This window comes from Osmerus mordax, chromosome 13 (assembly GCF_038355195.1).
Source record: "Osmerus mordax isolate fOsmMor3 chromosome 13, fOsmMor3.pri, whole genome shotgun sequence".
NCBI classification, from domain to species: domain Eukaryota; kingdom Metazoa; phylum Chordata; class Actinopteri; order Osmeriformes; family Osmeridae; genus Osmerus; species Osmerus mordax.
In genome coordinates, this window is record NC_090062.1 from 14,530,854 (window position 1) to 14,554,844 (window position 23,991).

Genomic DNA, 23,991 nt, shown 5'->3' on the forward strand with positions numbered 1-23,991 from the left:
TAACGTAGCTACTGGACCATAGAGCAACTATATGCAAATGTAATTCCTTTCGACACTGTCCAGACACAAACTTAACTCTTCTTTGACGAGGCACAGGAGTAGTGAACTGAGAGTAATAGCTGAAAGACAGACTACCTTATAAAAACCAGACTGCAAGACGGCACCCAGACCTAATCCATTCCAGGAGTTCGTAAAGAGTGTCACTCCTGTGCCTGTGAAACCATCGCTGATTGCTGAGCTGCACACATTGAGATTCAATTAAACCAATCCATACAGGACAGCATACCGATAGGCTGAAGATGTTTTTATGGGATGTGGGGGCGCAGTCTCTAATGACGCGCTCAGCATGCCATGTTCATTGCTGCTTGGACTGGGGCGGCTGGTATTAAACTGCAAGGTCTAATCATTGGTCTACTGTGTTTACTAGTCGGACCCACACAGCATTACAGTGAAACCCTTGACTCATTCAGTCACATGAGGGCTTTTATTCCTCTCTTTCTCTCCTTCTCCCTAATGTCTGCCTCTCTTTCTCTCTCTCTCCCTAATTTAATGTCTGCCTCTCTTTCTCTCTCTCTCCCTAATTTAATGTCTGCCTCTCTTTCTCTCTCTCTCCCTAATTTAATGTCTGCCTCTCTTTCTCTCTCTCCCCCTAATTTAATGTCTACCTCTCTTTCTCTCTCTCTCCCTAATTTAATGTCTGCCTCTCTTTCTCTCTCTCTCCCTAATTTGATGTCTGCCTCTCTTTCTCTCTCTCTGTCGTTTGCACACTCTTTCACACTTTCTCTCCTTCAAACTGAAACATACCCACTTGGAAAACACATGCATATTTAAACACTAATTAACACACTACACACGTGCACATTAAAACAGACTTTCCATTTCCTAAATATCTCTCTCTCTTGTTCCTTTTCACACACACACACACACACACACACACACACACACACACACACACACACACAGACACTCACTGAGCCTCTAAAATTAGCAGCATCCATTTCTTTTCCAGTCCTGGCCCCGAAGGCCGCAGAGCAGCATCTCGAAGATGCATCAAAGACATCATTAAGCTGAACACACACGCACACGCACACACACACACTACAGCAAGATGTGGCGCCTCAATTAGGCTCTGAGGGCGTCTCCGAGCGCGTCGCTCCCCTCCCTCCTCCTGTGTCCTCTTACGTAAACAGGTCACTCCGAGTTACTTCCGTCCGCTTGGAGGTGAAAGAGAGGCAGCGGCCTGAACAGGGTCAGGGACCACACTCCTTTCCACCTCACTGTTCCCATTCACTCAAACCTTACACACGCTCCGAGCTGCCAGCCTGACACACACACACACACACACAGTCACACTGCGGCGGCTCCGACTGGTGCTGAGGCTAGGTCGGGCCGTCAGTGATAGCTGTGTCAGTTCTGCATCCTGCTTTAGCAGCACCAGGTAAGTCTCAGACCAGGGACAGAGGCAGCTGTCCTGTACCTGCTGTCACACCCAGGGCCACCGCTGGGTTCTGTCCCTGCCAGCCAGCAGGCTGGCATCTGCTGCCTGCTGACGTCACGTCAGACACATACCTAGACACACACATACAACATGGAGGTCTATTGAGTTAGTACACTAATATCATTACAGATCATTTGTCTCGTAGATATAAAGATATTTTCATACATATCAAAGTATATTGGATTGTGCCATTTGCCACTGAAGACGATGCAAATCTGGTAATGATAAATACATTGTCTGGATGTTGTCATCGAATACAAATCAACTGAATGTTGATCTCTGCAATCCAGACAAATGCAGGACTACTTTCAAATGCATGAATTCACACCATTTTTAACACTTGTCAAAGTATATTTACTTCATCATATCTCGTTCCTTTCTATGCGTGACATTTAGATTTCCGTACAAATATTTCCCCACTCCTTAACCTTGCCTAAGAGCCTCCCAGCTTGTCTCTATCGGACCCATCTAAGAACATTCCCCAGGAACACAAGGAATGAGCAACATCCATGCGGTACAGACTGTTCCTGAGAGCCACTGCAGTCCTGCTGCTGTATGGTGTGGGCCAGAGGCTCTGTGGTCACACTCTGATGATGTCACTGATGAGGTGGCGAGGCTTCGGGAGGTGAGGAGGCGTGGACTAGTGACAGGGGGGCATTGCTCATCCCTGTCCCCCGTGCAGCTTACGGACACCGTGGAGCCACAGGCAGACACGTACACACACACACACACACTTACACGCGTACACACACGTACACACGTACACACACTTACACGCGTACACACACGTACACACGTACACAGACACACGCGTACACACACGTAAACACACACGCGCACACACACACGTACACACACCATTTAAACACACTAGGACAGCAGCCAAAACCACCCCAGGTGGTCACATGACTCATCCACACACAACAACACGCTAAGCCCCGCATATGTAAACACAATTATAAAAATAGAGAAGCTTGGGTATCTGTGACTCAGATCCACACACACGAACATGAATCCTTCCCTTAGCTGGGTTTGACACAGAGATAAAGCTGTCCTGTGGCATCAGCGGAGAGTAGGGGTCTCTTCACAGCCTAAACACACACAGCAGTGACAGAGCCTGTGTGCTGTGTGGCTTTTCCTGCATATTTTGTATTTTTGGTTTGGTTCCCCTGTCCCTCCTTTCCCTCCCAAACCACATCGCACAATCCAACACGTGTTATCAACAAATTCCAAAGGCCACCCCACAGCGGAGACGGGTGTGGGGGATCTGCGAGGAGGATGTGAGATGCATGTCTTATCGCTGTCTCGGCACCTGGTTTCCATAGCAACTCAGCCGGCTTAGCGGGAGTGACAAGCGCTCGCCACGGAGATCAGGATAAATCTCCAAGAAGCCCCTTTTTTTTTTTTTTTACCGGAAGGGTTCACCCCGAAGCACAGCCCCCCCTCACCTCGGTCTCCACAACCCCCCCCTCGGGGACCCGCCGTTCCCTCCTGCCACAGGATCTGAACCAGCAACCCTCCAGACCCTCCGTTCCCTCCTGCCACAGGATCTGAACCAGCAACCCTCCAGACCCTCCATTCCCTCCTGCCACAGGATCTGAACCAGCAACCCTCCAGACCCTCCATTCCCTCCTGCCACAGGATCTGAACCAGCAACCCTCCAGACCCTCCGTTCCCTCCTGCCACAGGATCTGAACCAGCAACCCTCCAGACCCTCCGTTCCCTCCTGCCACAGGATCTGAACCAGCAACCCTCCAGACCCTCCGTTCCCTCCTGCCACAGGATCTGAACCAGCAACCCTCCAGACCCTCCGTTCCCTCCTGCCACAGGATCTGAACCAGCAACCCTCCAGACCCTCCGTTCCCTCCTGCCACAGGATCTGAACCAGCAACCCTCCAGACCCTCCGTTCCCTCCTGCCACAGGATCTGAACCAGCAACCCTCCAGACCCTCCGTTCCCTCCTGCCACAGGATCTGAACCAGCAACCCTCCAGACCCTCCATTCCCTCCTGCCACAGGATCTGAACCAGCAACCCTCCAGACCCTCCGTTCCCTCCTGCCACAGGATCTGAACCAGCAACCCTCCAGACCCCCAGCTGCCTCTGTGGAGTGCCTCCTAGCAGGTTGTAACTGCATCAGTGAAGACAACTGCTTTTAACTGGCTGATTCATAGACAAACTCTCTTCATTCACGGCAAAGGGGCTTGTAAAACCCATGCTTTAAGAGATGGGTGTGAGCCAGGGAACTAGGAGGCAGGTTGAATGGTGGGGATGCATGATAGTTGTGTCGGGTGGGAGGTTTTAAATAGACAGATGCACATAGCAATTTTCTGACCCCAATTTGAACCAATTTAGAATGACTCAAATTACAAATGTTCAAATGCACAAGTAGGCTGTGCATGTCAGCAAGTGAATAAATACAGAACAGTGCACATGCGTACACACACACACACACAGACAGTAAATCAGTGTGTCTCACTCCAAGTTGATTCTGGCGTTAATCAATGGGCTATCTCGATCAACAACAACAACAGCAGGTTGTGTTGAGTCTAAGCGGATCAATGCAGAGACAACATGTTACAGTAGTCTCAATAGGCAGGCTGACGGACCACAGCAACTCTAAACCAATTAAAGAAGACAAATTTGCAAACACATTGAAAACACAGTCCCCCCCCCCCCCCCCCCCCACCGACCCCCCGACCGCCCGCCTTGACGGACAACATCTCTTTCAGTCTCTCCACTCCACACTCAGTCTGCCTCTTTCATTCTCTCTCTCTATTACACACACAAACCACACACACACACACACTCACACACACACACACACACACACACAGACAGACAGACCACATCCCTGGTGGGCTCTGGATCGATACCATTACTGACCTTCCATAGCATACTTCATGTCCAGGGCAAACTGGCTCCACGTGATCTCTGCGCTGATCTTGCCCATGTTCAGCTCCTGAGGAAACCTGGAAGAATTGAAATGGGATTCCAATCAAACTCATTTCCACATAATAACATGGATGAGTGGCCGTCCTGATGGGCCCAGACTGCATGCTCCTCGGCAGGGGGAGTTAAACAGATGTGTGATGGGATGGAGCTGCCAATCTACTAATCCAATCATGGAATAATCCCATTTTAGAACATTTTTCATCTAGAGAAGAGGGAGAGAAAGATTTTTCTGTAGAGATAGAGAGGGGCGAGAGGCAGAGAAAGATCTGTCTGCAGAAAGAGAGATGGGTGGGAGGGAGAGAGTGGGAGAAATATATGCAGAGAAAGAGATATAACAGAAAAAGATGTAGCAGAAAGAGAGATAGAGAAAGAAGGCAGGCACTCATTTGGCAAGTGAATTGTTATTCTGTTATTCCAATGGATTTTCAGTCAAACCTTGAATGGGAGAAGTCAATGAGGTAATTATCCATGCCTTCAGACAGTGATGGGAGGACATTTATAGATGATCGGCCCTGCGCTCAAATAAGGTCATTTTCAAAGGTTTACTTTCACTTCAAGGATCACCGGGTCGTAGCAGAAACATGTTTGTGGAGCAAACCTACAGAAGGAATCATCCCTCCAACATGAAGCTTCCTGTGGCACACACGTACGCACGCGCACACACACACACGCGCACACACACGCACGCGCACAAACACACATCCTTGACTTCTTTCCACCCTCCCTCCACCCCAGGCACGCCCTTGTTCTGTCTACAGGGAAGACAGACAGAACAAGACTAAGAGGAGCCTTCTTCTTCTCCCCGGGGCTATGAGCAGAACAAACACCTTCCAGCAAAAGAAGCTCTCTCTCTCTCTCTCTCTGCTCTCTCTCTTTCTCGCACTCTCTTTCTTTCTCTCTCCCTCTTGTCTTTCCCTTTACCCTCCACTATTCATACCTCTCTCCTTCCTTCCACATTGGGAATTCCGGGTAAGGAAGGCTCCTGTACGGGGCGTGATAAGTGGATCTGACACCTGCGAGGGCTAAACGAGAAAAACGCATATTTGGAGGAGGGGCAACTGGAGCCCAGCTAGGAGAGCACAGGGCCTGTGAGAGCCCAGCTAGGAGAGCACAGGGACTGTGAGAGCACAGCTAGGAGAGCACAGGGACTGTGAGAGCACAGCTAGGAGAGCACAGGGCCTGTGAGAGCACAGCTAGGAGAGGACAGGGCCTGTGAGAGCACAGCTAGGAGAGCACAGGGCCTGTGAGAGCACAGCTAGGAGAGCACAGGGACTGTGAGAGCACAGCTAGGAGAGCACAGGGACTGTGAGAGCACAGCTAGGAGAGCACAGGGCCTGTGAGAGCACAGCTAGGAGAGGACAGGGACTGTGAGAGCACAGCTAGGAGAGGACAGGGCCTGTGAGAGCACAGCTAGGAGAGGACAGGGACTGTGAGAGCACAGCTAGGAGAGGACAGGGACTGTGAGAGCACAGCTAGGAGAGCACAGGGCCTGTGAGAGCCCAGCTAGGAGAGCACAGGGCCTGTGAGAGCACAGCTAGGAGAGCACAGGGACTGTGAGAGCACAGATTGGAGAGCTCAGGGACTGTGAGAGCACAGCTAGGAGAGCACAGGGCCTGTGAGAGCACAGCTAGGAGAGCTCAGGGACTGTGAGAGCACAGCTAGGAGAGCTCAGAGCCTGTGAGAGCACAGCTAGGAGAGCACAGGGCCTGTGAGAGCACAGCTAGGAGAGCACAGGGACTGTGAGAGCCCAGCTAGGAGAGCACAGGGCCTGTGAGAGCACAGCTAGGAGAGCACAGGGACTGTGAGAGCCCAGCTAGGAGAGCACAGGGACTGTGAGAGCCCAGCTAGGAGAGCACAGGGCCTGTGAGAGCCCAGCTAGGAGAGCACAGGGACTGTGAGAGCACAGCTAAGAGAACACAGGGACTCTGTGTTCACGGCATGGAGGCGCCACAAACACCAGCGTGAGCGTCCACAGACTCCCTGCGGCTACACATGCCATCGCTCGTCTGCGTGGGATGGTCTCTTCTGTGCTCTCCATCCAAACGTTATTCAAGTGGTGAGCTGCCATCACTCTGGACGTGACCGTTGGAATGTGAGAGACCAGAACATGAATATTGCAGATCTATCGGTAGATGGTGGGGAAGGGAGGGCTCAAGGCATAAACAGCTCCTTAATAAGCATCATAAATCAGTTAGAGCAAGGAGGCAGGGGAGAGAGGGGGAACGAGAGGGCGAGGGAGAGAGAAGAGAAAAAAAGTAGGCGTGGCAAGAAGGAAGAGGAGAAGAGAGAGAGAAAGATTCCTCCTTTCCTCTCCCCTGAGAGCACTCTCCTCCATTTTGTCTGGGTCATGTGATGTATTTGGGTACTGATAACATTTGATAGCCTCTCTCTCTCTCTCTGTCTTTCTGTCTCCCTCTTTCTGTCGTTTCTTCTTCCATTCTACTCTGAGCCAAAGCTATTCTCTACAGGACAAAAACACCTCTTCTATTCTCCACACCCTCCTTCCTTCAATCATTTAGCTTCTCATCCCTCCTTCTGTTCACACGTCTTCATGCATCCATCCTAAACTACACACACAAACTCCTCTCCACCGCGCACACACACTCCTCACCTATCTCCTGCAAACAGTCTCACTCCCGAGCCTGTCTCACTCCCGGACGTGTCTCACTCCCGGGTCTGTCTCACTCCATAGTATGTCCCACTCCCTAGTCTGTCTCACTCCCTAGCCTGTCTCACTCCCTAACCTGTCTCACTCCCTAACATGTCTCACTCCCGGGCCTGCCTCACTCTCGGATGTGTCTCAATCCCGGGTCTGTCTCACTCCCGGACCGGTATCACTCTCGGACCTGTCTCACTCCCAGGTCTCTCACTCTCGAGTATGTCTCACTCCAATGCATGTCTCACTCTCGAGCATGTCTCACATCCTAGCCTGTCTCACTCCCTAGCCTGTCTCACTCCTGGGCCTGTCTCACTCCTGGGCCTGTCTCACTCCCGGGCCTGTCTCACTGCCGGGCCTGTCTCACTCCCGGGCCTGTCTCACTGCCGGGCCTGTCTCACTCCCGGGCCTGTCTTACTGCCGGGCCTGCGTGTCTTCCCAGCCTGATGCCTGTCTCTCTTCCTGCTGACTCTAACCACCCGCTGGTGGGCAGGTTTGATGCTGTGCCGTGGTGGTTCGGGGTACGTACTGGTTTATGACAGGAGTGTACGCTGTCCGGTCCTCATCGATGACGGACACCATGAGAGTTATGAGTTTAGGCCAGAAGTCCAGGTTCTTTATGGACGGACCCTGCTCCTCACGAGGGATGACCTGCTGGCGAGCCTAGAGAGAGGGAGAGAGAGAGAGAGAGAGAGAGAGAGAGAGAGAGGGAGGGAGGGAGGGATAGAGAGAGATGGAGAAAGGGATAGAGAGAGAGAGGGATAGAGAGACAGGGATAGAGAGAGAGAGGGCGACAGAGACAGAGAGAGAGAGAGGGAGCAGGAGGGATAGAGAGAGAGAGAGAGAGAGAGAGAAGGAGAGAGGGGGAGAGAGAGAGAGAGACAGGGAGGGGTTGGTAGAAAAGGACAGAGAGGGATGGAGAGGGATGGAAACAGATGGGGATGAGAGAGAGGGAGAAACCAAGATTAAGGTTTATGTCCCACAGTGTGTGGTGAAACTGAATAATAGAGACAGGCAAAAGACCCAAGGTAGACGTTAAAGGGAGAGACTTTGCATGGCAAGGCTGCATCACATCTTTTATTCAGAACATAGACATCTTAAACAGAGTTAAACCTAGCTAGGAGAACCCAGATGAACCCCACTCCCCTCCCATCTAGAAACTTCCATCCACTCTTCCAGTCCCTTCCACACCCCCCCCCCCCCCCCCCCCTGGCTGCACAGGAAAAGTCAGACACTCTGGACGTTTCTCCAGCCACGTGGTCCCCTGGTGCTGACACTGGGAACTCACTTCCTCGTCCCAGACTGGAAGGGGGGATTGCGAATCTTTCATTATTCTCTCCGCCATCTGTTCCCCTCCCCACCCAAGCCCATTCTGAGTGGGAGCAGGCTCCTCTGGTCTGGAGCTACAGTCCTGTAAACATCCCTGCCTTCCACCCTGCTGGCACGGGCACAGGCAGGTACCCCAGAGAGGACTAATGAGAGAGAGCGGGAGAGGCAGGTCACACACACACACACACTTTCTACCTCACACACACACACACACACACATACATACTGTTTACTTTCAAACACAAGCACACCCCCGGTGTAAACACACACACACACACACACACACACTAGACACCGTCCCATCTGAGAATCTTCTGTACAGAAAGTCTCTAGATAGCGTGTGTGCATTTCTGGTTGAAATGAAATGTGGGTTTGATTAATAGAAAATTGCGTAAAAAATGAAGCATGTCCCTATCGGGTCTTGAATAATACGAGATGAATTATTTAACAACCTTCAGCGTAATGACTTCAGTCAAGCTTGGAGAGGACGGAGAGGGGGGGAGTTGAAATACAACATGAGGCAATTTATCCTCAATACTGACTTAACACTCTAATAATGTTGTCTGAGTGGGAAAACAACAAAAATGTTCACGAGCTGGATTTGCACACAATACCCCGAGTTAGGACGACTGGGTGCCATGCAAATGAAGTGATGATGCGAGGCAGAAGGCACAAACCAGAGCTACATTTTTAGGTTCGGCATTAGCGTGACTGAGTGGATCCGGCTTGACAACATCAACAGCATGAGATTGTATTTGGACGGCGGAAGACATCTTATCACTGTGTTGCTGCCGCAGTGTGGTACAGTCCCAGAGTCTACCTGCAGGTCTGAGAGGACGATGTGGTCTGGGGCTGAGGCAGGGGCTGAGGCTAGGCCTCAGGCAGGGGTTGAGGCAGGGGCTGAGGCAGGGACTAGAGCTGAGGCCAGGGTTGAAGAGGGCAGCTTAATTGCAGATATGAATAATGAAACAAATGCCAAAATGCCACTGCAGGTGGTGGATCTGCAACGTGAAATATTACCCTCTATAAGCGTGTGTGTGTGTGTCTGAGAAGGGCACTGAAGGTCGTGTCTTTGCCATTAGAAAGGACACAAGGACTAGACTACAGCGCCCCTCCCCCTGCTCATCTATATTCTCCTTACAGATGTACACGTTGTAAAAGATGATTAACTAGCCCAGTGTCTTCTTCAGTCAACAAATAACCCAAGGACTCCTACCTGTATTCTGGACACAGAGCTGTCAAACAGTTTCGGCCGTACTGTCCCTGGCAGGATGGAGAAACTCGCAGTAGCATAAAGCTAACTATTCTCATTATTGACTATGCGGGTGTAACTAGCATTAATATTAGTCATTTATCAGACGCTCTTATCCAGAGCGACTTACAGTAAGTACAGGGACATTCCCCCCGAGGCAAGTAGGGTGAAGTGCCTTGCCCAAGGAAACAACGTAATTTTTTTGCCGGGAATCGAACCGCCGACCTTCAGATTACTAGCCCGATTCCCTAACCGCTCAGCCATCTAACTCAGCATTAGGCAAGCTGTTCATCATGTGTCGCTCAGGGAAACTATCAGCAGCATATGTACCGCTGCTAAGCCAGTCTCTTGGGAGCGACTAACTAGTATGACCATTAGTTCAGCTATTCATCATTTTCTCTCCAGGAACAGAACATGTTGCCTTCGTGGCCATACGGTCACGTAGCTACAACGACTGCGCAACTCAGCTCTTTTCTATGGGAAATTAAGCAGCAAACCAACAGCAGCTTCACCAATCCTCTCTGTGCCGACCCAGTCTCTCCATACCGAAGACTGGAACATTGTGTTTGTTTCCCTAGAGCTCGACAACTGAAAATGACGGCGGCATCACCACACAAACGCTCTCTAATTCGAGCCAATCGTAACAGAGGGCTACGTGTTTACACATTATGGGCAAATAGGTGTGGAAAAATGTCTGGGAAAACAAACGGAATCCTCTTCAAACAAGAAGAGATGAGAGCGGAGGGGAGCGGGCCCCATGGGCATCCAACCTCCATGTATCTCATAAGGAAAAACAAGCAATACACTTTTACTGGATCAATTTAAATTCCTTGTCCTCTGCCACTAGGGGTTTCACCGAGCAGCAGATCTGGTTGGTTTGAAGAGCCCGTGCCCACGTCACCCAAGTGGCTGCGTTTGAGAAGTGGTCGCATGAACGAGCCGGCATGAGGGGGCACACTTGCGTACTAACGCAATGCCTTCACAGTCCCACACGCACACTTCAACAGTCAATTGAGTTCATATCAGAAGACGGTTATCTCGTATCAAGGGCTACTGGCTGAAAAGAGTAAGTGTGTGTGTGTGTACGCATGCGTCCACATATGTGATATAGTGCAGGCATGTTTGGCCCTGTGTGTTGGGGGGGAAAGGAGCATGTATCTGTTCAGCACGTGGCCTCCTTCAGTCCCTCCCAGTCAACAAGGCCGGCAAAGAATGCAGAGGAGCAGCCCACGCCCTCATCCTCATCCCTTCCGCTCCCTCTCTTTCCAGTTTTTCCCTTAACTCGGTTTCCTTCTTTTTTTTCCCTCTCTTCTGCTCTCTTTTTAAATCCTCGCCTTCCTGCCAGGCTCTGAGGCGCTGTTTAATCTGCCCCCCCCCCTCCCCTCCCCCCTCTCCCTCCGCGAGGCTGAGTGCTTTGTGACAGAGTTACGTAAGCAGCCTCCGATTGTGACCACTCTTCCAGCGACTGTACTGTACCGCCATCAACGACGCGGCTGTCACCACAGCCATTCGCCACCGCCGGCTTGCAGTGACAGCGGTGGTAATGTGATAAAGCCACCATGTCGGAGGCTACCTCCATTACGGAGGGTATTTCTGTCTAATGATTAGCCAGAGCCAGGTTAGCTCCAGGGGAGGCCATGTCATTCCCTCCGTCGTGTGTGACTGGCTGTTGATAAAGAGGTCGGTCGTACTGCCATGGCTGCAGACACAGATGTAATTAGGGAGAGGATCCATCTCTCCGTTCTGGTAATTGGTAACAACCCCTTAGGCTGTTTAAACAATGGAAGCTTATTATTCAACTTCTGAACTTATTGCACCGCATTACTGCCCAAGAGGAGAATTATATCCTGCGGTGTTGAGGCCCCTTCTCACTGAGAAGGTTTAGGTTACGGTGAAAACCAAATGTCTGTGTTTACTTTTTAGGCTAAGTGACCATATTAGTCTGCCAGGTGTGACTGGACAGGGTGATGGAGGAAGGGCAGGGGAGCCCAGGGCTGTTGTACCTGGTCCAGGAGCTGGTTGTACAACTCGTGGCAGTTGTCAAATATGTATTTGTAAGTGGAATCCAGACAGGCTCGTACACAGTCCTTCACCACCATGCTAGCTCTGGGCGGGCTCTGCAGCTCCTGCACCTGGAACACAGAAACACACACACACACGGTGAACAACTACATTCGGAACGTCAGATATGAACACAGGGTTTTCATAAAAATCAACATTACCTGCGCTTGAAAATCTTGCTCGAAGGAACTGTGTTTAATGTGTGTGTGTGTGTAGAACACATGACTGTGTGTGTGTGTGTGTGTGTGTGTGTGTAGAAGACATGACAATGTGTGTGTGTGTGTAGAAGACATGACAATGTGTGTGTGTGTGTAGAAGACATGACAATGTGTGTGTGTGTGTGTTGTGTGTGTGTGTGTGTGTAGAAGACATGACAATGTGTGTGTGTGTGTAGAAGACATGACAATGTGTGTGTGTGTGTGTGTGTGTGTGTGTGTAGAAGACATGACAATGTGTGTGTGTGTGTGTGTGTGTGTGTAGAAGACATGACAATGTGTGTGTGTGTGTGTGTGTGTGTGTGTGTGTGTGTGTGTGTGTGTGTGTGTGTGTGTGTGTGTGTGTGTGTGTGTGTGTGTGTGTAGAAGACATGACCGTGCAAGCTCGTGTGTTGGGCGGTGGGGACAGAAGTGCTTCCACAGAGCTGTGCTGTGGCCCTGTGCTCCACACACCTCATATACAGAATGTCTGTATGCCAAAAATGACTACATGTAATGTATGTATGCATGGGCTGGACGAGAGTGAGAGCGTCGGTAACACAAAGTGACAGTTTTTATTCCTTCTCTCACAGCTGCCATCTTAGCCGCGCCTCAGCGCTCCCATCTCCTACATCCACTCCCATCAACACGGAGCGGAGCTTTTTCACAACGCAGGAGAAAACTAAGCACATAGCCTGCCCACTGGAGAACACACACACACACACAGGCAGACACACACACACACACACAGGCAGACACACACACGCACAGGCAGACACAATCACAATACACATCCTACACTCATTTTCACAGCAATCTACTCTGCCCGCACATTGTAGCAGGCGATGCAGTATACAGTACCAATCAAAAAAACAATGTCTAACAGCAGGCATCATTTTCATTAGCATGCATATAAACCTAATCAATGTCTATATTTTTTCCAAGGGCGTTGAGAAAGACACATTTTAAAGCACAGCTGGTGTTGGTACTTTAATGGGAGTGATTTTATCTCAGTAAAGGGCTCAAAAGATCAATCTCAGTTTATGTTGAGTATTGAACGTGAGGACATTTTATGACCAGGAAAAGCATTGACGGAAATCTGACTGGCAGACTATAAATTCCCAGATATGCCAATGCTTCAATAGTGGGCATGCTCCGAGATGGAAAGGGAGTCGTACTGGTATAGATTAAACATGCAAGGCTGTCATGCAGGACCAAACACCACACTTAGTAAGGGAGAAAATGGCCGACATGGGAGCTGAGAGTGTGAGACTCTCTCACACTCTCTCACACACACACACACACACACAAACACACACACACACACACACACACACACACACACACACACACACACACACACACACACACTCCCACACACACTACCTTCATCCTGAAGAAGGTGATGCTGGTCAGGAGGTCCACAGTAGACTTGAGATCCTGGAGACGCTCAGGGTTTCCTGCAGGGAAATTATCCTACAGAGACGAGGAGAGAGGAGCAGTGGTGTCAGAGCGGCTATCAGGAGCCAATCACGGCATGCCACACGTCGCCGTCAGTCAGCCAAACATGAAACTTGATTAAGGAACACAGCCTTCTAATCATAACTGAACGACAAAATGTAGAACCGTTTAGTGGACAAGGGAGGTCTCTGGTGATGGAAACATCTATTCCAGGGCCATGAAGTCATCAGGATGGTCACGGCGGCATGACGCCACACCGCATAACAGCTGACAGGGCTGAGGGAAGACCTCGGAGGCCCATGCATTATTGTACCTCATCTTTTCCATGCTGCAGCGCTCTGCCCTGCCCCTGCTCATCCCTGGAGGGGGGGGGGGGGGGGGGGGGGGGACCGCTGAACGCTGCCGTGGTCGGGGGGGGGGGGGGGGTGTTAGCAGTGTGGGCGGGGGAGGGGGGGTGGAGCTGACATCAGCTCAAAGCTTTCAATGGCCTTCTGATCTGAACTCGGCGTCAAGAGTGCTAAACTGCCTTTGCGGCGTTAGAGAACAGGGATTTCGTCTGGATACACGCTCGATTTTTATGTCCCGTTTTTTTTTTTTATCTCAGTAGGATTTTCTAACAGTTGTGCCAGGGGAGCCGGAGAGGCAGAAACTGAGGTGTGGCTGCGATAGAACTACACCGGCTGGCAGGTAGCAGTGGATTTAGCAGGGAAAGCAATTTGATCAAATAAAAACATGCCCTCTAAATGGCACTCAAAATGCTTCTGAACCAGCAGCTTTGCCCGGAGCGTGTTTGCTGTTGGCTGAGTTTGTTGCGTTGTTGTCGTGTGGAGAGGATACGCAAAGCCCCTGGGCTTGTCTTATCAATGACGGGCTCCACATTAGCACTCTCCTAGGAGCGCATCTTTGTCAGGACCCCCTTATTTTGGGGGGAAAGGGTGCAATTTGGAGGCAACAATGTTTTGCAACAGAGAGACAAGCAGAAACAGCCTCTGGGGAGAGGCGAGTCAACACAAATCCCACGGCATGAGACCGGCTCAGGGCTACCGAGGGTTTCACAGCAACAGGAGCCTTGTGGATGACTGGGGAAGGTTCATGATGAGTATATCCAGTACCATGTTGATCTTAATACTCATTTTGGAAACTTCCCATTCTCCAACCCACCAGGGAGTCAGGTGGCTGAGCGGTGAGGGAATCGGGCTAGTAATCCGAAGGTTGCCAGTTCGATTCCCGGTCATGCAAACTGATGTTGTGTCCTTGGGCAAGGCACTTCACCCTGCTTGCCTCGGGGGAATGTCCCTGTAATTACTATAAGTCGCTCTGGATAAGAGCGTCTGCTAAATGACTAAATGTAAATGTAATGTAAATGTAACCCAAATTGATGTCACACTATTGGTGATGTCCTCCACAATCTCTCCGATTGAATCTCTCTGAGATCACGGCAAAGGCAGAATGAACAGGGAGTGCACTGGATTGCGTGTCGACATGTAAGAGCCAGTTGCGGTCATGTGCGTGTGTTTGTGCACATCTGCGTCGACGTCTCCTCCAGGTGCCGCTCTCTCAGGACCATCCAGCGGCCCTCAGCCCCCCCGCCAGATGTCTGCATCAAGGCACATCGCCTTCTGCATCCCTCGACGTCCACGCTAGAGCAACATCACAGACACTATCTGTACCTTACATCTATTCATAGCCCCACATCCTTCATCCTGTCTCAAAGCATCCAATACCGTCTCCCTCTCAACCTGCTGTGGATCTGGCCCTCGGCCCTGCAGTCGAAAACACCCCTGCACCAGGACAAATCAGTTGTTACAGGGTGTCGCTGCGTATTGTAATCCCCGGTAAAAAGTTGAAGGTGGAAAACGCCGCTGCAGCATTATGCAGAATGCCAGCCGGCCGCCCTCCACCTCTCCCTGTGGGTTTTACTCCTCTGTTTTACAAAAGCAAACTCAATCTCCCTCAGAATATCATTACTGGTAAATCCATATGGCAAGCAGGGAAACTGATCTGATTCGTATTACTGTCCGCCTCTGTGTGTGCGCGGGCGTGTGTGTGTGTATGTGAGCGTGCAAGAGTGTTTGCTTTTGTGTGTGTGAGTCAGTCTGTGTGCGAATGTGCTTGTGTACGCCTGTGTGTGTGTGTGAGCGCAAGAGTGTGTGCTTGTGTGTGTGTGTAAGCCCTGTGCCGTGTGTGTGTGTGTGTGACAGCAGATCAGAGGAGGAAGGCAAAGCCAAAGTGATATTCTCTAACTGCTCCCGCTGAACGAGTCAACACCTGACGGCCAGGCAATCTAGAGAGGAGAGGCCTCTCTCTTTCCTCTCTCTTTCCTCTCTCTTTCCTGTCCCTCTCTCTCTCGTCCTCTCCCCTCTCCTGCTCCTCTCACCCAGGCAGACAGCGGAGGCTGGACCAGCGGAGGCTGGACCAGCGGAGGCTGGACCAGCGGAGGCTGGACCAGCGAAGGCGTGGCACTGCCATCTCACGCTGCTTTCCGCTGAAAGGCTGGGACGAGCCGGAGACCGAGCACAGGAGCCTCACCTTCCGTGTCCCGTTAAAGGTGAGTGTGGCATCTGTCACCACTCCTCTGCCCCGTCCATGACTACAGAGTACAGTGCAGAAGAGACAGTGTGTGCTAGTCTGTGTGTGTGTGTGTGTGTTATAGTAGGCTGTATGTGCGGGAGGCCGTGTGTGTGTAAAGGTTGTATTTGGGAGGTTGTGCGAGTGTGAGGCTGTGTGTGTGTGTGTGTGTGTGTGTGTGTGTGTGTGTGTGTGTGTGTGTGTGTGTGTGAACACACACACACACAGCAGGCCTAGTGTGTCTGTAACAGGATTACCGGTACAGGGATCGTCCTGGGAGATTATGCATGTAATGATTTTGATCTCCCTCAGAACAGTAGCTGTCCAACCTGAGAGTGGCAGATGGCACATCTCAAATGACTCGCCTGACAGTGTTCATGACCAAAGCACCGCCACTTTACTGTACAACCTGTTGTGCAAAGATAAACTAGCCTTCCTTCGACAAACAAACACACACCTACAGTGAAAGATTCCCATTGGACAATTATCGCCACACACCTCCTTACACATGCATCCGAGCACATACACGCAAAAACACACACACGTGTGCCATTGCGCCAAACTAACATCCACCGTCACGCACATACAGTCTCAGGTGTCACGCACAGCTGCTGTGTGGGACTAGACTGTGGTTGTCAGTCGGTCCAAGAGCGCAGAGCCGATAGATCACTCCTCCGCTCCTCACGTGAGGTCTTGAGAGAGCTGCCACATCACATGACAACAGGCAGGCTCGTCCCAGTGCTCCCCTACAGACACATACACATGCATGAAGGCACACACACACACACAATCACACACACTTACCCGGTACTTGGAGAGGTCAATCCTCAGTGAGTTGTGAAGCTGATCCAGGAGTTTGACAAATTTCTCCCTCTGCAATAGAGACAACGCCAGTCAGTCTGTTCCAGTTCCCCCTTCGGGTATATCACTCCAGACACGACAGAACTTACAGGGAAACATCCCCCCCCATCCCCACCCACCTCCCCTCTCAACAGGGTCTTGAAATATAATTATGCTGTGGGTGGAAGCTTCATAACGATCTTAACAGCACACTCCTGGTGATTTCTATCTGAGCCAGACTCTTAGGAAACAGACCTGCAGTCGGCATCGCTACAGTATGAGGCGCCCATCTTTGCAGTAATGATATTGTGGAAACATATTAAAGAATAAGCCAGGGGGAAATCATGAAAAGGGAAGAAAAAAATCAAGGCAAATATACCCTTAATTATCTTTACAAAGAAAAAAGCAATCGTGAAGCAGGAATAGCTATACATTGATTAAAGGTAGCTGTAGAACAAAGATTACTGGTAAAGGGGAAAACATCAAATACAATGTATTACGTTTATTACAAACACACACACACACACAGCACGGTCGAAACGCTCCAGCATTGGTTGCAACATTTACAAGAGGCGAGATGTTCAATTTGATGTACAGTCCCAGCTGCAACACATGAACAATTACTGCCTAACACGGCCTGAGAACAGCCGGCTTGGTCTCACCCCAAAGTTCGAGGCAGCAAATCGATCCGAGGCAGAGATGTTGGTGGTGGCGGTGGTAGTGTGGGCGAAGTAGGCGTTGATGTTGGCCAGCAGGTTACTCATCACCGCGGGAACGCCAGGGCACATGTACTTAGAGGACAGACAGGAGAAATGCCTGGGAGAGATGAAGAGAAAGAGGAGGAGAGAGAGAGAAATAAGGGAAAAAGAGAGGGAAAGTCATAGAGAGAGAAGATAGAGGTTGTGGGGTGCAGGGTAGAAGGTAGAGAGGGTGGAAAAAAGAGAGATTGGGAAAGGCGGGGAAGAGATAGGGGGAGGGAGGGAGGGAAATGGTGAGAAGAGAGAAAGAGCAATCGTTACACCTCTGGAGTACCTCGGGCAAATGAAATACACTGTTCATTCACGTAGCGATTGTTGCGTCGTCATTATATTGCTGTCAAATTGAACGCGGCTGAAGGTCAAAAGGAAGAAGAGGGGATTGTGTTCTTCTGAATGAAACACAGCGAGGCAAGCAGCTCTGAATAGCTCTTTTATGGGCGCTAGAAGTGTAGCACGAGTCTCCCAACACATCAAAGGCTGATTGAGAAGGTGAGGTGGAGGGTGTGGGGAAGGGGGGGGGGTCTCCTAGAATGGCGTAGTCCTAGGGTAGTACAGTACCCACGGTAACCCTCGCCTATATCAAGATCCCAGCGCCTCCAACACGAAGCCCAATGATCTGTTTCAGTGGCGGGCTTAAACGGTTGCCTAGCTACAAGCTCCTCTTATAGCCATTGTCTGTTATTTTTTTACCTCCTTCATTAGTCTTCCCGACACAATGGACGAGCATGAAACAAGCGTCTGCCCTACCACATTTTAAGGAACATCTTTTATCACGCACGCTTGCACACACACACACACACCCTCATACCACACACCCTCTTTGCCATCTGCGACAGGCCTATCTAGCAGTAATTTGGTTTGCGAGGCTGAGACACGCATGCGGGTTGGAGAAGAGATCTGTTTTCGAGGAGAAGAAACAGATTCTCATTCCAACACTTCTACTTTCCAGCAGCTCTGGTCGTCTGGTCTCATTCACAGAGCCGATTCACACAGCCCCACACAGCTCCACACAGCCGCACACAGCCCCACACAGCCCCACACAGCCCCACACAGCCCCACACAGCTCCACACAGCCCCACACAGCTCCACACAGCCGCACACAGCTCCACACAGCTCCACACAGCCCCACACAGCCCCACACAGCCCCACACAGCTCCACACAGCTCCACACAGCCCCACACAGCTCCACACAGCTCCACACAGCCCCACACAGCCCCACACAGCTCCACACAGCATCACACAGCCCCACACAGCTCCACACAGCATCACACAGCCCCACACAGCCCCACACAGCTCCACACAGCATCACACAGCCCCACACAGCTCCACACAGCTCCACACAGCATCACACAGCCCCACACAGCCCCACACAGCTCCACACAGCCCCACACAGCTCCACACAGCTCCACACAGCCCCACGGAGCCCCACACAACTGCACACAGCCCCACACAGCTCCACACAGCCCCACACAGCTCCACACAGCATCACACAGCCCCACACAGCTCCACACAGCATCACACAGCCCCACACAGCCCCACACAGCCCCACACAGCCCCACACAGCTCCACACAGCTCCACACAGCCCCACACAGCTCCACACAGCCCCACACAGCTCCACACAGCTCCACACAGCATCACACAGCCCCACACAGCCCCACACAGCCCCACACAGCCCCACACAGCCCCACACAGCTCCACACAGCTCCACACAGCCCCACACAGCACGGGGCCCCCAGTCTTGCAACCCTGGACCGGGGAGAGCTCAGCTCTGCTGACAGACTGTGTTTGCTGGACTGTGACTGTGCTATGGTGTGAAGCAGGCCCGCATTCACATATCGGACGTACAGTCGCAAATTCGGTTAGGCGCCGTTCGTCAGCCTATGGCTGCGTAACCGACGGCAACCAAACATCTGGACGCCCAGAATGTTTGCGGAATAAGCACGGCCCTCGGCTAACACCCAGAGGCAGGGGGCCGTATTCATACATGAGCGACGATGACCCCGCCCCTCTGCCTAGCCCTCACCCTACTTCAGCCTCTCTCTCTCTCTCTCTCTCTGTCTGTCTGTCTCTCTGTCTCTCTCTCTCTCTCTCTGCATCCGCTGACGTCAGCCCTTCAGGACTGTGTGTGTGAGAGAGTGTGTGTGAGCGTGTGTTAGTGAGAGAGTGTGTGTGTGTGTGTGTGTGAGCGGAGGTTAGCTGAGAGATGTAGCGAGACGTCACCTTTTCTACAGGGTGTGTGAGGGACAGAGGAAGTCACCTTTTCTACAGGGTGTGTGAGGGACAGAGGAAGTTGGGTAAAAGCTCCGTGCAAACAATGATTCATTGCAGATTACAGACCTACTGCTCCTTCTCTGAGTGCAGAGGCTCGCACGCACGCACGCACACACACACACACACACTCTCTCTCATTGGGAGACCTAATTAATTACTCTGCTTTCAGCCTCCAAATTACCCAGAAGCACTCTTGTGGGGGGGGGGGGGGGGGGGCGAAGAGCGATGGGGAGCCATGACGGCTTCCGCTGAATTCCCACGGTGCTTTGAGAGCGAGATGCTGCATCTCAGGAGTGTGTGTGTGTGTTCTGGAGTCCTTCACCTCCTCTGGTCGCCCGGACCCCGCTACAATAGCATTTACATTTAGTCATTTAGCAGACGCTCTTATCCAGAGCGACTTACAGTAAGTACAGGGACATTCCCCCCGAGGCAAGTAGGGTGAAGTGCCTTGCCCAAGGACACAACGTCATTTGACACGACCGGGAATCGAACAGATAACCTTCAGATTACTAGCCCGATTCCCAAACCGCTCAGCCATGCGGTGGAGTGTACATACGCGGCGCATAGCTCCACAGCGGTACGTCCAGTTTGATCACGCATCAACTGTCTCTCACACCGTCTCTCGCTCTCTCTCTCTATTTCTCACACACACACAGGCACACACAGGCACACATTTTTGAAATAGAATGGAAAATGGGAAGAAGAGAAGAACAGAGAGAGAGGGTCAGGGGATGCCCGGGGAGGGGAAGCAGGGAGACAGGGAGTAAAGAGAAAGAGGGAAGAGGGAGAATGAGAGAGAGAGACAGGAGAGAGAGAGGCTCTACGTAGACACTGCGTGATCTACACAGCCATCGCGTCAGCAGTGAGTCAAGGCTGTGCCGTGTAGAAATTCCCGTTGAAGTGTAATAAGTGTCGCTGTGAAAAAAGGCTGCGATTAAGCGAAGGGGCCAGCCTGCAGCATTAATGTGGTAACAGGGCTACTTACTGATATGCCTGTCTGCTCTCAAATAACCTGCTATGTGGCTGCCATCTTTCAAACGCAACACACTGTCACTGGATTTCACATACCTACAGACAAGACAGCCCTCAGACAGACACACAGAACAACAGGCCGACTGTCAGAAAGACAGACTTACTTATTTGGGTTTCAGAACAGTGATTTAGTATGTGCGTAAAACAACTTTTGATCACTACCTGCAGTAAAAAGTATTCCTCTAGTGACCCAGGATGACTTTCCTTATTATGTACTTGGATGTGTGTATTTTATGTGTCTGTGTTTGTTTGTTTGTTTGTGTGTGTGTGTGTGGGTGTGTGTGTGTGTGTGTATGTATGTATGTGCTAGTGTGTGTGTGTACCTACTGCAGGATCAATGCAGCCGAAGGTTAAGAGGTTTTGCAGGAGAAACACATTCAATCAATCAAAGCTTCGCAAAGTCCCACAAGGTCCCAGTTTGCTGAGAAGACATCTTTACTACAGCCATTCTCCTCTGTTCTCACGCTCTCCCCTCCAACTCTCCTGTCCTCCTCCCCGCCACCTCTCTCCTCATAGCCCTCTCCTCTGCTCTCCTCCACTCTGCTAAATGAGACAGAGATGAATGGATGAGGTGGAAGCGATAGATCAGGGTGGTACTAACGTCATGGCCTGATAGATGGACTCCACCCCGTATCTCATGGCGAACTCGTCCACGATCTCCTGGGAGACGTCGTCGTAGTAGACCTTCCACGCCTCGTCGCCTTTCACCTCCGGGATCTTCACCGCTCCGCTGTTCTTCATCTCCGTCAGGTAGTGGAACAGGTTCTGGAGGAAGGAGGACAGAGGAACCAATGAAGAACCTGAGCCACAGCCAGGGAGAGACCCAGCCAGGGAGACACCCAGGCAGGGAGAGACCCAGGCAGGGAGAGACCCAGGCAGGGAGAGACCCAGCCAGGGAGACACCCAGGCAGGGAGACACCCAGCCAGGGAGACACCCAGCCAGGGAGACACCCAGCCAGGGAGACACCCAGCCAGGGAGAGACCCAGCCAGGGAGACACCCAGCCAGGGAGAGACCCAGCCAGGGAGACACCCAGGCAGGGAGACACCCAGCCAGGGAGACACCCAGCCAGGGAGAGACCCAGCCAGGGAGACACCCAGCCAGGGAGAGACCCAGGCAGGGAGAGACCCAGGCAGGGAGAGACCCAGCCAGGGAGAGACCCAGGCAGGGAGACACCCAGCCAGGGAGAAACCCAGGCAGGGAGAGACCCAGGCAGGGAGAGACCCAGCCAGGGAGAGACCCAGGCAGGGAGAGACCCAGGCAGGGAGAGACCCAGGCAGGGAGACACCCAGCCAGGGAGAAACCCAGGCAGGGAGAGACCCAGCCAGGGAGAGACCCAGGCAGGGAGAGACCCAGGCAGGGTTGCTTGGTTGGTACCTCGTGTAGACAGGTGTACTGGCCGTGGGGAGGGGCCACCTTCTCCTCTCCCTTCATCTCCACGCTGATCTTCAGCCTGATGGCGCCAGACACTGCCGACTTGTCAGTCCTCTTATCTGGAACACAACCACACTGGTCAACCCCTGCCTCACAACCACACTGGTCAACCCCTGCCTCACAACCACACTGGTCAACCCCTGCCTCACAACCACACTGGTCAACCCCTGCCTCACAAAGTGACAACGGAACTCACCTTTGAAGATCACAAACTATACTAGTCAAGTCCACACTAGACACGGCATATCATTGGATTGACCACGACTCTTTATAACAGACTGTCTTTTTCCGTCTCTCCCTCCCTGCAGCAAAGTCAAAGTCGACAGCTGTGAAGTGTAAAGGCTGTCTGAAGTAAGGTATGCTGCTGTGTCCTGCAGCCTAGAGGGCACACTTCTGTATACACACAAACAGCACCCGCAAACACACACACACACACATCATGCACACACACACACATATAGAATGCACAATCTCTCAAGCGCACACACACCTCCATCTGTCATATAAAGCAGGGAAAAGACCTAATAACAGTCACTACCCATCACAGCTGCTAAAGCTGGCCATTGTTCCGTCTGCGTCACCCCAATCTGCCCTCCTCTGCCACCCAGGTCCAGTCCTGGTCGATCCACTCTGGGTTATGTATTTACTCAGGCGATTCGATTACAATAACAAGCCGGCTGGTCAGGAGGTGGAGGAGTGAAACGCACATTAACGTTGTTCTGGAAAACAGAACAGCCCTCGAAAAAACACAAAGCCCGCAGCAGCCTGGTTGGGAGAGGATGTGGAGAGGGTGGCGGGTGGAGGGCAGTCGGTGAAGTGGGGAGCCACAGCGGCGTAGGGCAAACATTCACGGCAAACATTTAAAAACCACTGAACTGCAAAGGCAGAGCGGAGGTCAGTAACACAGGAAACTGTTATTATTTATTTTTTAAGCTTGAGAGAAGAACAAAAGCCTTCTCTTCAGATCGGCGGTGATTCATACCGATGTGGGAGTCCCATTAACCACCCTGTTGCTGGAAGATATCCAGGACCAGAACCGTGCTGATATTGCTCCCCACACAGGGAAGGGACACCCTCAGTGTTCAGGGTGCCTCCTTGTTCTGGGTGTGTCGACCAGAGGGAACCAGAGAGAAAGCAGAGAGAGAGGACGTACCCAGGTTGTACCACACGTCCATCTCTCCGCTCAGCATGCGGACCTCGATGATGGTCTGGCCCAGGAAGTCGTCCGACTCCCGTTTGAAGTGCTGCTTCACGCGCGACTTGATGTCGTCGTCCTCGTCCCAGACGCGCACCTTGATGCGGTCGGTGGCGTTGTGGCACTCGCTGGAACCCAGGGAGACACAGGGAGGGGGAGAGGGGAGGGGGGAGAGAGGGGAGTGTGTGGAGAGAGAGGGGAGGGGGGAGAGAGGGGAGTGTGTGGAGAGAGAGGGGAGGGGGGGGGGTGAGAGAGGGGAGGGGGGGGGGAGAGTGTGTGGGGAGAGGGGGGGTGGTGGGGAGGGGAGGGGAGTGTGTGGGGAGAGGGGGGGTGGTGGGAGAGGGGGGGGGGGTGAAAAATGATATTTCTCTCAGTGACATCTAATATCACGTAGCTGTTGAATAGATCGGGAAGCAGTCATGTCTGCAGAGTCCAACGGCGAGGACAATCATACACACTCCGCTCCAACGCTTCTGCTAGCAAACCTGT

At 51.9% G+C, this 23,991-nt stretch overlaps 1 protein-coding gene across 1 annotated transcript in view; it reads right to left on the reverse strand.

The window, feature by feature from the left end:
- LOC136955738 (protein unc-13 homolog C) overlaps positions 1-23,991 on the reverse strand; it is a 72,940-nt gene that overhangs the window by 24,708 nt on the left and 24,241 nt on the right. Inside the window, exons 10-18 of the mRNA XM_067249463.1 lie at positions 23,461-23,630; positions 22,251-22,366; positions 21,476-21,639; positions 17,475-17,628; positions 16,777-16,845; positions 13,330-13,419; positions 11,692-11,820; positions 7,637-7,770; positions 4,383-4,468 (exon numbers count right to left, since the gene is read on the reverse strand). Of these exons, the coding sequence (XP_067105564.1) occupies positions 4,383-4,468; positions 7,637-7,770; positions 11,692-11,820; positions 13,330-13,419; positions 16,777-16,845; positions 17,475-17,628; positions 21,476-21,639; positions 22,251-22,366; positions 23,461-23,630 (1,112 nt within the window). The remainder of the gene's footprint in view (positions 1-4,382; positions 4,469-7,636; positions 7,771-11,691; positions 11,821-13,329; positions 13,420-16,776; positions 16,846-17,474; positions 17,629-21,475; positions 21,640-22,250; positions 22,367-23,460; positions 23,631-23,991) is intronic.